Consider the following 14,431-nt stretch of genomic DNA (forward strand, 5'->3'; position numbering starts at 1 on the left):
GGCCTCATGTTTTATATGGTCATGGAACTACTTGGTAACTTATAATATCTTTATGTTTTACAAGAGGGGGTACTTTATTTACTATATAGATTATAGTCGTTGGTACATTATCCACTATATATTTTACACGACAGCCATGGCTATAGTGTATTCATTTATACATGACCTCTGCTCTCATTGCTTTCCGCACTGCCCTCCCACTTAAGAGAGTCAAAAATCAGTTTGCATCATATAAGAAATGATATGGAAGTATATCCCTATATTTTGGCAAAATGTATTAATGGTAAAAGAAATAAAATACAGTGCTGTTTAGCAATTAATTTATTTCACATTGACAACTCCATGTTGTACAAAAATAACAGTATAAATTAATTTATTTGAACACAAAAGTGCATATAAATTAAGCAGTTATATATATTTTATCACTGCAATGAATGCATGTTTCATAACCTACAATTAGAAGTAATTTTTATCAAGACTTTAATGAAGGAACAGTCTTGAGAATTCAACCCATAATAAAAAAAACATCCCCCCTACCCTGGGTGGACCGCCCCACCCGGGCAAATGCCCCTAAAGTTTTTACTCACTCCTCCCTGCAGATTCTGGCTTCGGAGGTCACGGCAGCCATCTTCTTCTTCTCAGGTAATCTTCGTGTCTTGACAGCATTTTCGGCGCATGCGCAGTTGGAGCATGCGCCGAACGTCACAAATTTCAAAAAAATGTTCGGAAATTTTCGTGACTTACGGTGCATGTGCAGTGGTTTGGGACCAGAAATTGACTCCAACTGCGCATGCGCCGAAACTTCCCAAAAAGAAGAAGATGGCTGCCATGAACTCCGAGGCCAGAATCTGCACAAAAGGGGTGAGTAAAAAATTAGGAGCATTTGCCCGGCGGCAGGTAGGTTGGGGGGAGGAAGGAGGGGGGTCTACCCAGGGTAGGGGCGAGGGTTTTTTTTTTACGGATTGAATTCTCCTTTAAAAATGGGACAGTTTAGGTCAGTGTTTTCCACCTAGTGGCTCACGAGCAACATGTTGCTCACCAACCCCTTAGATCAGGGTTCCCCAACCTTTTTTACCCATGAGCCACATTCAAAAATAAAAAGAGTTGGGGAGCAACACAGGTATGCAAACACTTCTTGGGATAGCCAAAGAAGTGTCTTGATTGGCTATTTGGTAGCACCTATGAGGATTGTCAGCCTACAGGAGACTCTGTTTGGCAGTACACATGATTTTTATGCAACCAAAACTTGCCTCCAAGCCTGGAATTAAAAAATAAGCACCTCCTTTGAGGCCTGGGAGCAACATCCAAGGGGTTGGTGAGCAACATGTTGCTCGCGAGCTACTTGTTGGGGATCACTGCCTTAGATGGTGCTTTCAGTGGTCTCAAAGCAGGTGCTTATTTTTGAATTCCTGGTTCGGAGGCAGGTTTTGGTTACATAAAAACCAGGTGTACTGCCAAACAGAGCCTCCTGTAGGCTCCACATAGGAGTTATCAAATATCCAATCACATCCATTATTTGGCATACCCAGGGACTTTTTTGTGCTTATGTTGCTCCCCAACTCTTTTACCCATTAGACACATTCAAATGTAAATAAAAAGGTTGGGGATGGGGACACCTGCTTTAGGCCATGCTTTAATCTGCATGGTCACACCCAGCTGTACTGAGATATATCCTGATTTATCAAAACCCTACCCAATTTCTGGTAATACCAACACAAAGGAAGTATATTAAAATATTATTTACCAAAACATTGTAATATTAATGTGAGCTTTATAAGGCATATTACCTGTTTTCAAATCAATTTCTTAAATAGGTTTTGTACAAAGGAAGATTGATCATCTAACACATTTCTGTGCTGTCGTGAATAGTGATTAAAACAGCAGCTTAACCAAGTTAGGCAGGTATTTTATAGATGAATAATGCAGAAAAACAGCACAAGGTTTCAAAGGGTGCTTCTCCATCTTCAACCCTGTATTGCATTGGAGGCTGTTTGTGAAATGTGTGTTATGGCACATAGGTGTGCATATGGGAACAATGGGACAAATTCTGCATGACCTTCTTAAAAATCTGCATACTAGTCATTTTTGGGCAGGTGTTGACTTTTCTCTGTTTGATAGATATATGCAGTTGAATGTCATTAGCTATATGCTCTTTGGAACAGGTATTTAATTTGAAAGATTTGTTGCCATGGTTTTATTGGTACAGGTATGGGACCTGTTATCCAGAATGCTCGGGACCTGGAGTTTTCCGGATAATGGCTCTTTCCGTAATTTGGATCTTCATAACTTAAGTCTACTTGAAAATCATATAAACATTATATAAACCCAAAAGGTTGGTTTTCCAATAAGAATTAATTTCATCTTAGTTTGGATCAAGTCTAATGGAGTCTATGGGAGGCGGCCTTTCCGTAATTCCGAGCTTTCTGGATAACATATTTCCGGATAACAGATCCCATACCTGTATTACACTTTTAAAGTCAGGTTATTTGGAATAAAAATAATCAAAGTATCTATCTATAATTAAGGTATGTGTCAGTGCTTAACAGATCTATTTGTTAAGCAGGCAGATTCAATTTCCCCTACCTATAGATGAAGTTATAAAGTTATAGGGGAACGTATAAAGTTATAAATAGCCATCTATGCTTCAAAGATTTTGGCATCAAACAGATTGAAGGTCTTCTTTAAAGGGGGCTTACTATCTTACAGAGTCCTGATGGATCCCTCTAGGTTAGATTCAATGGTATGGGATTCACTGATATGAACGGATTTTCTTAGTACTGTTATCTCTATTCAGGGCTTGCTGATAACAAAGAGAGAGACAATGTTCACTGGTTCTGTGAGAGAGAGAAACAACTGCTTTGGTTTGTTCCTATATACCTCAGCTAATTTTGTTAATTGTAGGGCACCTGGGAACAGAACATCTCTCCCAACATTTCATTTCTTTATTTTTTATGTAGTAAATTGGCTGAATTGTAAAGCCTGTCCTATGTAAGATAAGTGAACTGCTCTACTGCACACTGAAAAGTTATTGGAATACATTAGCTGGTAAAATGCTCAAACAAACATTTGGGTCTGTCTGTCACTGCTCTGTGTGAATACCCTGTGGCACTTACAGTATAGTTATGTTTTGTCCACCACTATTTTCTGGTAGCTGGCAGTGGTGAACAAACTTACCCATATATCGTTAGGGTAAGGACATACTGGGGCTCATTTATCAACACTGGGCACATTTGCCCATGGGCTGTTACCTATAGCAACCAATCAGTGATTAGCTTTTTAAAGCCAGCTGCAAGTAGAACAATGAATGCAGCAATCTGATTGGATGCCATGGGTTACAGCCCATGGGCAAATTTGCCCAATGTTGATAAATGACCCCCACTGAGTGGATCATTCGCTTTGCTCAGCCGTGTTTTGTACTGCATTTTGTATTGACAGGCACGTGTGGTCCTGTGTGTACTGTTAAAACATTCTTTATGGAAAACGCAAGTGCAGTAAAGCAGACTGTTTTGTTTACAGCTGGTCTCTGCCTTTTACTTTGGAAATGTTATAACCAATTCTGCTATTTGAGTGAATTCCCACAACCTTTTGTTTTGGTCCAAAGTATGGAGATTGGGTGATATATTAATGCTGGTAAGTGGATTAATTAACTTGTTCTATGCCACATAGATCATACAATTTAAGGGGCTGACACACAAGCACTATCTATTCTCTGTATCCAGGTTCATTTTGTTATAATGGTATAGCGTCTTGCTCTAAAAGGTTTTATACACTGCATTTAATACAGTAAAATATTCAGAAATAGAGTTTAATCCATAAAATAGACATGTGTCAGTAAGTAATGTTCTGCAGTAAGGAAGAGGAACAATATGCAGACAGTCCTCACCCATCTTCTTATATCAAAAATCATCCACGCTGTTGATCTGGCTTTTTCCAATCAAAGTTCATGTGTGTTAAGGTGTGGTGGAAGGATTTTATCTGTATCTGCATTTTGAATCAACTGGATGTAAAACTGCACAAGGAGTTCAAATGCATCTTTAGAAATTCGCTCATTCAGCCCATGAATCCTGTTGGAGATAAAAAAAAAAAAAAAAAATCACCCCTGTGCCAATAATAACATTTTTGAGTTTTAGTATTTTTGTTCAATATAAAAATAAAATGCTGTGCAAAATAAAAGATGTTTCTAATATAGTTAGTTAGCCAAAAATGTATAAAGGCTGGAGTGACTGGATGTCAAAATAACAGAACACTACTTCCTGTTTTCCAGCTCTCTTGGTTTCCACTGACTGATTACCCTGGTGACCAAGCAGTAACAAATCAGTGACTTGAGGTGGGCCACAACGGTTGCTTTTGAATCAGAGCTGAATGCTGAGGATCAACTGCAAACTCACTGAACAGTTATGTCCCGTTTGGTCCCCCTTCAAGTCGATGACTAACTCAGAGTGAGAAAGTTGGATTCTGGCTATTAAATTAGACATCCAGTCACTCCAGCCTTTATACATTGCATTTTTGGCTAACTAACTATATTAGAAACATTTTTTATTTTGCACAGCCTAGCTATTTATCCAGTTTTTATTTTTACACTGAACTGTTCCTTTCAAGGGGTTGTTCACCTTTGAGTTAACTTTAAGTATAATGCAGAGAGTGATATTCTGAGACAATTTGCAATTGTTTTTTATTTTTTATTATTCGTAGTTTTTGATTTGTTTAGCTTTTTATTCAGCAGCTCTCCAGTTTGCATTATAAACAATCTGGTAACTAGGGTCCAAATTCCCCTTGCAATCATTCATTGATTTGCATAAGAGACTGGAACCTGAATAGGAGAGGCCTGAATATAAACATGAGAAATAAAAATTAACAATAAAAATAAGTTTGTAGCCTTACAGAGCATTTGCTTTTTAGACGGGGTCAGTGACGCCCATTTGAAAGCTGGAAAGAGTCAGAAGAAAAAGGCAAATAATTATAAAAATAAAAATAAATAAATAATGAAAACCAATTTAAAATTGTTTAGAATTGGCCATTCAATTACATACAAAAAGTTTACTTAAAGTGACACTGACACATTCCTATAAAAATAAAAACATGTCGGTATCAGTGATAAGAAGCTGCATGAAATGTAAGCAGTTAAAAGCTCCTCAATGCCGCTGCTAGATCGGCGAACCTTAGTAACGGCGACCCTCCGACACCATTAAATCATCTTCCTGAGTGTCTTCAGTCATGCTTTGGGAGCTCTAAGAAGCTTACATTTTGCGTGCAGCTTCTTTTCACTGATACCGACACGTTCCTATTTTTATAGGAATGTGTCAGTATCACTTTAAAGGTAAACCACTCCTTTAAGCCTTTCAAGGGGACATAAAGTTAGTAACTCCATGACCTGCAAGTGAGCACAGTTAATCTGAAATGAGCTTATTTCTACCAGTCTGAATAGAGAGAATGGATCAAAGTGCCCCTTCACTTACACAAAGCTATAAAAACTTTAGAGGTCACTTGGCAGAAGATGAGGGGTCTTTCTATGATGTAGCAAGGCTGTGGATCATGATGAGCCCAATTGACGGGTACTGCCGGACGGTCAAGCCAAGTTCTCTTCATATATTAATTCGTTTTTCTGAGGGTGACAAGTTATATGTGTAAAGCTCTTCTCGCTTTTTACCTATATGGGGGACCAGCTGTTGTACAGACACAGCTAGACAGGGTACCTTGGAAAAGTCCGCTATGGATGGGGGCTCTGCCATCCCTAATGGTAAAGAGCTGCATTTCACTTGTTAATATGTTTTGAGGTGGAGATAGATACATGTTGTTAATTGTCAAATAATGTGACCTCCATTGTGTCTTCACAACTTATATGATTTCTGGGATGATTATTTATGTACCCTATTGTTATGACCTGTTCTTAGCATTAGGCACCCAGCAATATTGAATGTAAATTCCAGGAAAAAATTAATAAATTTTTTGCCAAGTAATAAAGCCAAGCTTTAATACACCTGTTTATGTTTGGTAATTTATACTTTCATATTTCTATTTGTAGCACAAATTAAAATGACTGGGACATGTTAATGGGGAATAAAAAATACGCTTACTAAAGCGTCAAACAAGGACAAAATGATTTCCAGAAATAACACTAAAGGTAAAATAGGTTTCCAACACTTGGATGCTATTTACTTACCTATCCACATCCTCCTTTTTGAGCACCACAGGGCTAAATCTGTAGATATTATTAGTCAAGTTGACAAAATGGCGGCTGTCTGTATTGCCAACACAAACACCTAAAAAGGAATATGGATACCAGAATAAAAAACTATGCAACATCATATGAAAATGCACTCCTAGGTCTTTGCAAAGACAAAAAAAGTGGTAATTTATTTAACCGATATTTCAGTCTCAGTAAAAATGTTATATAAATGTTATGTTTCATATGATAACACTGGTATGTGTTTCATTTCCCAGGAACATCTGGGTACTGGGGTGTTTATTGAACAAACATTTTTAGTGAAAAGCAGCATTCAGTTGTATGAAATTAAATCAAATGTGAAAAACTGGTTGTGCAAAAATGTGGGTACCCTTGTAATTTTGCTAATTTGAACGCATGTAACTGCTCAATACTGATTACTGGCAACAACAAATTGGTTGGATTAGCGTGTTAAGCTTTGAACTTCATAGGCAGGTGTGTCCAATCATGAGAAAAGGTATTTAAGGTGGCCAATTGCAAGTTGTGCTTCTGTTTGACTCTCCATGTCTCTGACAGCATGGGATCCTCAAAGCAACTCTCAAAAGATCTGAAAACAAAGATTTTTCGGTATGATGGTTTAGGGGAAGGCTACAAAAAGCTATCTTAGAGGTTTAAACTCTCAGTTTCAACTGTAAGGAATGTACTCAAGAAATGGAATGCCACAGGCACAGTTGCTGTAAAACCAAGGTCTGGCAGGCCAAGAAAAATACAGGAGCGCATATGCGGAGGATTGTGAGAATAGTTACAGACAACCCAAAGATCACCTCCAAAGACCTGAAAGAACATCTTGCTGCAGATGGTGTATCTGTACATCGCTCTACAATTCAGCGCAATTTGCACAAAGAATATCTGTATGGCAGGGTGATGAGAAAGAAGCCTTCATACCACAAACAGAGTCGCTTGTTGTATGCAAAAGCTAATTTAGACAAGCAACAGTCATTTTGGAACAAAGTGCTTTGGACTGATGAGACAAAAATGTAATTATTTGGTCATAACAAAAATCGCTTTGCATGGCGGAAGATGAACATTGCATTCCAATAAAAACACCTGCTACCGTCAAATTTGGTGGAGGTTCCATCATGCTGTGTGGCTATGTGTATGTATGTATATATACTTTGATCAGTGCTCCTAAGCGAGTTAGTATACAATACTACACCTTGGTATGTGTAATTCGGAAGAATATGAATGTTATTCATGATTACATGGAAAAGCAATAGTCGCTTAAGGTGATGTCATGTGCTACATTTTATCACCTCAAGAGTGGGTGACAAATGTCAGAAAATACCTTTGCATTGGTGTTAGTGTGAATTGTGTGCCATCACCCTTGGAAATTGTTTCTTTCATTAAATCATGCATATTAGGGAGGCTATGATGCGCATAGATTTAGTTCATATGTACTGTACTAAAACTTGACACACAAAAGGCATACAAGGTGTATGTGTACCCAGTGTGTCACAGTTTTTCATAAATGACAATAAATAAGGGAATGGAGCAACATGTTTAACTCCTTCTACAAATGGTTTCATGTTCTCCCTGGCTGTGTATCTGCCTGGGTTTCCTACTACTTTCTCCCACACTCGAAAAAAATATACAGACAGCTTACTTGGCTCCTCATAAAATTGGTCCTAGTGTGTTGTGTGCATTTGATCAAGAAACTGCATTGAAAGATGCACTGGAGCACTGAGGTGAATGATGAGCAATTTCTGCAAAGCCCTTTGTATTATGTCTACACTATATAAATAAAAGATGCAAATTTTAAAATTAAATCTACCTTAGCAGCAGTAATTTAAGAAGCTGACCTGGGGCAACTGGAGCTCTTGAAAACACATTATGAATGGTGTGCTGAAGAATCTGGTACCCTAAACTCATATCATTTGGACTGACAGGTAAAGGATCAAATGAATTCAAGACAGATATTTCCACTCTTTCATCCTTGATAGTGTTCTGCATAATATCCAGGACCTAAAAAAGAATCAAACCCAGACGACATTATTACAAGAAACACATACATAGTTGTATCCTATTTAAAATGGCAGATATAAGTTCTTGATTAAATAACTTCAAGAGCATAAAAAAAATAGTGCAAAAGAGCACTTTGAGGTTGGACAATTTATAAAAGTTTGCACTAATAATAAGTTCGTCCCAGTTTTTTTATTTTCAAAAAAAATTGCATTGGGATGGCACTTAATAGCACTTAACTTTGTCCATATTGTATTTTTTATGGGTAAATCAAACCAAATATACAGACACTAGGGGATGATTACCTTTACCATAACATTTAGTATTGTGCAGTATAGGATAACATTGAAATACACAAAAATTGAAAATAAAGACAATTTCAATGCAAGATGGTCCAATTGTTCAATTGCACAAAATGCAAAAAGTATTCAAAACTATTCAAAACCAAATATTATTCGGCATTTTGTCACCTACATGGGAAACAAAACTTCCCATGTGCCATTGCCCTAAATTGAAAAGCAGACATTCAGTTACATCATTTTTACAAACAAACAGATCCCCATCATCACTAGTTTCTACTAGATCAAAAACAGGGCACACATATGTTCCCCAGTGGCATTGCTACCATACAGCAGGTCTTCTGTATGGTGCCACTCTGTATCCTGTTTCTTTCTCGTCCCTCTTTGTACTCATCTTACCAACATCACTCTTCGGCTTCAGGGAGGCCATAGGTTTTTACTATAACCTTTGGTACATAGATTACAATCTTTTACCTTTGACACAGTACTCTTACAGTTGCGATACCAGGTCTATTAAACACAAGATTTCCAGATATTTTAGGTATTTCACATCCATTTCTTGTATCTACTCAAAACTTCAGTGTACACCGAGATGCCTATTATAGATAGCATAGATGCAGTGTGGCAAGAACAGCAATATGATAACCAACTAACTCCCATACTTAGTACACTGGGTGCAAAACTGAGATGGAACCCTGGCTAACTTGTACTTCAACCTAAATATTGCATTGGCTGAAAATGCAGTATCATGCATTATTTTTATGCTAGGAACCACATGAATCATTTTTGATGTTATTCAGTCTGCCAATGGGGACAATCTTCTACTGTCCTTTAGCTAAAAACATATATAATTTCAAGACATGGTCTTTGTCCCTCCCTATCACACCAAAGTGAAAATAATCAAATTTATAAAACTAGGATTTCAGGGCACATTTACAAAGCAAGTGCAACATGCAAAGTCTAAAATGCTAAATTTGTATGCAAAATGCTGTTTTTTTACATACATTTCCCCCACCCCCAGAATTATATTGTTTTTGTAGGTGTACACTATATAACCTGTGCAAATTGCTTGCTATAAAAAATGTGGAAACGTAATGGCATTGGAAAACTTGATTTTACGTTTTCGGAATTTTTGCATTAAAGTAATATGTGAGAATAATATATGAGAATAATATGTGAGAAAAGTCTAGGTAAAAGGTCCCTTATTGTTCAACAGACTTTTGATCCAAATCACAGGAGTTAATGATTATGGATCTCAGCAAGGACTATCAGTAGAGTGGATGATACTATTCAACATCACAAGAGATCAGATTGCTTTGCCTAGAAATATTTCTGCTAGAAAAAAAATCAGTTCACAATAGAAATGTACTAAATCCATGTATTCATCCAAATCTTTTGTTGAGTATTTGGCTGACTACTGAACTGAATTAGAAACATCCCTAAAATTGTATAATCTTTGGTTTTTCCTGCACTTTAAAGTCACGTGACATTATAGGGGTTCAAACTCAATCCCACTAGTCACTCAGGATTGAGTCAATTCCGAACCCTGCAAAAATTAATTCTGGATTGTTGCATCCCTTGTTCACAAAACCAGTCAGCATAGACCTGCATATTAATTTTTGCATCTTCAGATAAACTCATACTACAGTTGCTTACCCCACAAAATTCAGCAAAAGTTGTATTTAACTAGGGATATGATAAAGGACTCTATTCTGTGTCCGTTATTACCTCTTGTACCGTCTGTGCAGGGTGAAGCCGAAAATTAACTGTTGCTGTGGCTGTAGGTGGGATCACATTTGACTATAAAAAGAAATAGAAGCGTTTTATACTGAGATTCTGCAAAGTTCAAATGTATATCAAGGTATGGGACCTGTTATGCAGGATGCTCGAGACCTGGGGTTTTCCAAATAAGGGGTATTTCCGTAATTTGGATCACATTGTTTTACATCTACTTAGGAATAATTTAAAAATTAAATAGAAAATAAACCCAATAGGATTGGTTTGCCCCCAGAAAGGATTAATTATATCTTAGTTGGGATCAAGTACAAGGTTCTGTTTTATTACTACAGAATAAAAAATTAAATGAGTTATGGAAATATGAATTATTTGTTTAAGATGGAGTCTGGCAGATGGCCTTCCCAGAATTCTTAGCTTTCTAGAAACTGGGTTTCTGGATAATGGATCCTGTAATTGTATTTGGTTTTATAAAGGTGGCCTCCAGGAGGTTTAGCTTCAAGGAGGTAGACATTTATTTTAGCAAGTATTATAGTAGCATTTTTTAAATAGTAGCATGCAATACCAATATAAATTCTAACAGATCCCAGAAGTGGGTCCTTGCAGGATCTTGAACTGAGGAAGGGAGGCAGAAGTCTCCGGAAACATTTTTCATTCCACACACTGTTTGCGCTGTGGCTATAATTCCACATTGAAATGTCGATGTGCGCTCTATTCTACAGCATGATGAGAATAATAATATGTAGATAACCTAAAGTCCCCATAGTATATGTCCATGGGACTGAATACGGCCGAGCAAGTGGATTTGGCTGTGCACCAGCCACTCATGTACTGTTCTGAAACGGAAAATACCCATAGGGAGGAAGCACACCAAACATATGGTTTTGCCTTTTAAGACATTTATTCAGCAGTGTTGGCACAAGCTTTTGGGGTCAACCCCTTCCTCAGGTGCAAATCTGAAAGGGGCTTGGTTTCATTTATGGCACTGGTAGTTGTAAAAGTGTGCGTATGTGCATGCTATCATAACAAACAGCATCAAGCACAATATAATTGCCCCTAAACAGCACACCCTGCAACAACAGATGTGTCATTATTTAGGCAGGATGAACCACCTGTACAATTTTATTAGTTTAAATAAAACCAAATTTGTTCAAACAACTTTCACCTGTGTTTGTGCTCTTTTTCAATGTTAGGTCACACTAACACACCAATGAAGATGCTTGAAACAAGGAAGATTAGGATGGAGCACACGATTTGCAGACTCTGCTGCAAAACACTTTCAGATCACATGGATCTTTTTTCAAGTGTACACTTGAAACATGTTGTGATCAAATAAAGTATTGTGCAGCAGAGTCTGCGGATTGTGTGCTCCATCCTATTCTTCCTTGTTTCAAGCAATTTTATTAGTTTGTCTGCTACTCCCTGGAGGCACAAAGGTCAGATGTATAGACAAGAGAAACATTAGTGGTTATAGAAGGGTGCTAACCTATGTCCAAACATTGTTTACATCAGACATCAATATTGTGGACCTTATGAAAGCATCTACGTTTTTTGTTATCTAAAAACGACTGTAGTTCACCTTGATCCCCGATTTAAAGATGGTGAGAGCAGTTGTTGTCCTCACTATGGCATTGGTGGAAGGAGACCGCTCCAGAATTCTATGACACAAAAATAGCTTATTAATGTTAAAATGTCTACAACATTTTAATGAGAAACACCAACTCAGGAGAAGAATAAATGCAATTTACTAACCTGCTTAAAATGGGGGAGAATAGCCAAAGATTTGCCATGATAATATTGAGAGGAAAGTCAAACTGTAAAACAGAAACAGTACTTGTATAAATTTGTAAAAGCAACCAGGGAAGTCATCGGGGGAACATGGAGCACAATTCTATAAGGGTCAGTTATTTCTGGGTCTATGAAAAACAATAAGTGCCTCTTTATTACAAAGCTTCCCATAGATGCAAAGATCCGATCGTATGAATCCTCGATTTTCGGACAGTGTGTGGAGAGTCCCGACATTTTTTCAATCTACAATTACCCCCCAGGAAATTTAGGGTCAGTGATTACCTTGGTAGAAAGACGTTCAAACATGTCTTGTTCTGGACCTTCCCCAAACATATTGGGCATTGCATTCTGCTCCAACCTTTACATAGTTGACAGAAACATTAAGTTATAGACTCTTACATTATGGTGAAAACAATAAATAGAAGTGGTGCTCAGAACACAGAGGGCTAAAACCAAACAATAGAAAAAAATATTTAAAAAGTCAATTTGTATATACAAAAAAAAGTCCATAAAAATCTGCATTCAAAATCTGTAATACAATTGGTAGGGGTTCAGAAATTAGCCTATAAGTAAGCCTACAGCCTACAAGTTTCCCCAGCTTGACTACCTGTGCCAGCAGAGAAAGTGGCTACAATCAAAAAAGAAGAAATGGGCAGCTCCTATCATGATTGTGTGAGAATATAACAATTTAATAAAATGAAATGGTTGTATTTACAATGTCGTGGTACAATTTTCCAGCTAAATGTCTATATCGCCCAGTGCTTTCTTTGGTGCTTCTGACATTCTCAAGTGTGAAATTGTCTTGATATGTGCTTCATTCGTACTTCCGAATTCAACGTGTATGAAATTGTATCAAGATCATGTCATATGTACCAACATAACACATTAGATGGTACTGACTTTTGTCCATCGTGTAAGCAAAACCATTTCATTTAAATATATTATTTGATGGGAGCACAACAAGTTCTTCTCTTATTTTTCTTGCATCATGTTGGCAACACATAGGGGCAGATTTATCAAAGATTTATCAAAGGTTGAGGAGAGTTTTCGAATGAAAAAAATTCAAATTTCGAGCTATTTTCTGTGTACTTCGACTAGGGAATAGTCCAAATTCAATTCAAATTTGAAAAAAACTCAAATTCGAATATCAAAATTTATCATGTACTGTCTTTTTAAAAATTCGACTATGACCATTCGACATCTAAAACCTGCCGAATTGCTGTTTTAGGCTATGGGGGACCTCCTAGAACCCATTTGGAGTCAATTGGTGGACTATGAAAGATCAAAGTTTTTTTGGGAAAATTTTTGAATCTATTTTGATCGAATGCGCTACTAATTCGATTCGTACGATTTGAATGCAGCCGAATAAGGACATATTTGAGCGAAAACTGACCTATTCGACTAAAAAAAAAAAAATCTTCAACATTTATGTTTTTTCAATTCGGCCCTTGATAAATATGCCCCATAAAGGCACATTTATCAAGGGTTGAATTTCAAATTCATGTGAGTTTTTTAAACTCCCTTAAATTCGAATGAATGCGAAATTTGACCTGGCGAAATGTATTAATAAAATCAAATTATGAAAACTCAAAACAAATTTAAATGACCGTAAACTTGAATCGAATTCTATCAAACTCGATTCAAGTTTTTTCTCAGAAAAAATCATATGTCAGGAAGAATGCAAACATCTCCAAATTGATCCCTTGGCCTCTTCCATTGACTTAAACAGTAATTTGGCTGGTTTTAGGTGGCAAATAGTCAAATTCAAATTCTTAAAAGGCCAAAGTATGATAAATCTCGAAAACTGAATTTGAATTTTTGTAAAAACTCGAATTGAGTATGAAAAATTCCCTAGTCTAATTTGAATTTTAAAAAAAAATTCAAAATTAGAATTAGAATTTTCAAATTGACCCTTAATAAATCTGCCCCATGAAGTCAATAGAAAAAGATTTGTTATCAATAGCAAGCTTGATAAAAGAGACATTTCCACAATGTTAAATATCCTGATTATGCATTATTAAAAAGTAAGGTAATTTCGTGTGCTTGATTTTATGACACGGCTGTCCCACATGCGTTTTTATAGTTTTTAATATGCCAAAGTTTTCCTTAAACTTCTTCAAACAAGGACAGGATAATCACCCACTACATGAGAAAAGCAGGACAAAACTGCTGGTAAATACATACCTAGACACAGCTGCAGCTAGGATCCCAATACTAGTTTCAGAGGGTGGCATAGAAGAATGACCAGGTGAACGATTTACGGTGAGGTCTAAGGTAATTGAACCTTTCTCTGTGGTACCAATCCTAGGAATTATAAAAATGAAGTTTTACCACAAAAATAACGCGTTATAATTCTAGATTTCTTAAAAGAGCCCTTAGCTGGAATAGGAAGTTAAGGGGTAATTTAATGTGTTTTATTACCACCAAT

At 36.9% G+C, this 14,431-nt stretch overlaps 1 protein-coding gene across 3 annotated transcripts in view; it reads right to left on the reverse strand.

Annotated features, from left to right (window-relative positions):
* Positions 1–1,386: 1,386 nt before the first annotated feature.
* The window catches only part of pm20d1.L (peptidase M20 domain containing 1 L homeolog), a 36,188-nt gene continuing 23,143 nt past the window's right edge, over positions 1,387–14,431 (reverse strand). The window contains exons 6-14 of one of the 3 annotated variants that reach the window (XR_001934395.2): positions 14,188–14,307; positions 12,286–12,361; positions 11,968–12,029; positions 11,795–11,873; positions 10,210–10,281; positions 8,023–8,185; positions 6,161–6,260; positions 5,457–5,602; positions 3,992–4,064 (exon numbers count right to left, since the gene is read on the reverse strand). Coding sequence is in view for 2 of the 3 variants with exons in the window: in XM_018246483.2 (XP_018101972.1) it covers positions 3,935–4,064; positions 6,161–6,260; positions 8,023–8,185; positions 10,210–10,281; positions 11,795–11,873; positions 11,968–12,029; positions 12,286–12,361; positions 14,188–14,307 (802 nt within the window). In the remaining variant the exon portion in view is untranslated. Of the gene's footprint in view, positions 4,065–5,456; positions 5,603–6,160; positions 6,261–8,022; positions 8,186–10,209; positions 10,282–11,794; positions 11,874–11,967; positions 12,030–12,285; positions 12,362–14,187; positions 14,308–14,431 lie in introns of all 3 variants that reach the window. The other 2 variants (XM_018246483.2, XM_018246484.2) reach the window with 2 other exon arrangements.

This window comes from Xenopus laevis, chromosome 2L, assembly GCF_017654675.1.
Source record: "Xenopus laevis strain J_2021 chromosome 2L, Xenopus_laevis_v10.1, whole genome shotgun sequence".
Taxonomy (NCBI): domain Eukaryota; kingdom Metazoa; phylum Chordata; class Amphibia; order Anura; family Pipidae; genus Xenopus; species Xenopus laevis.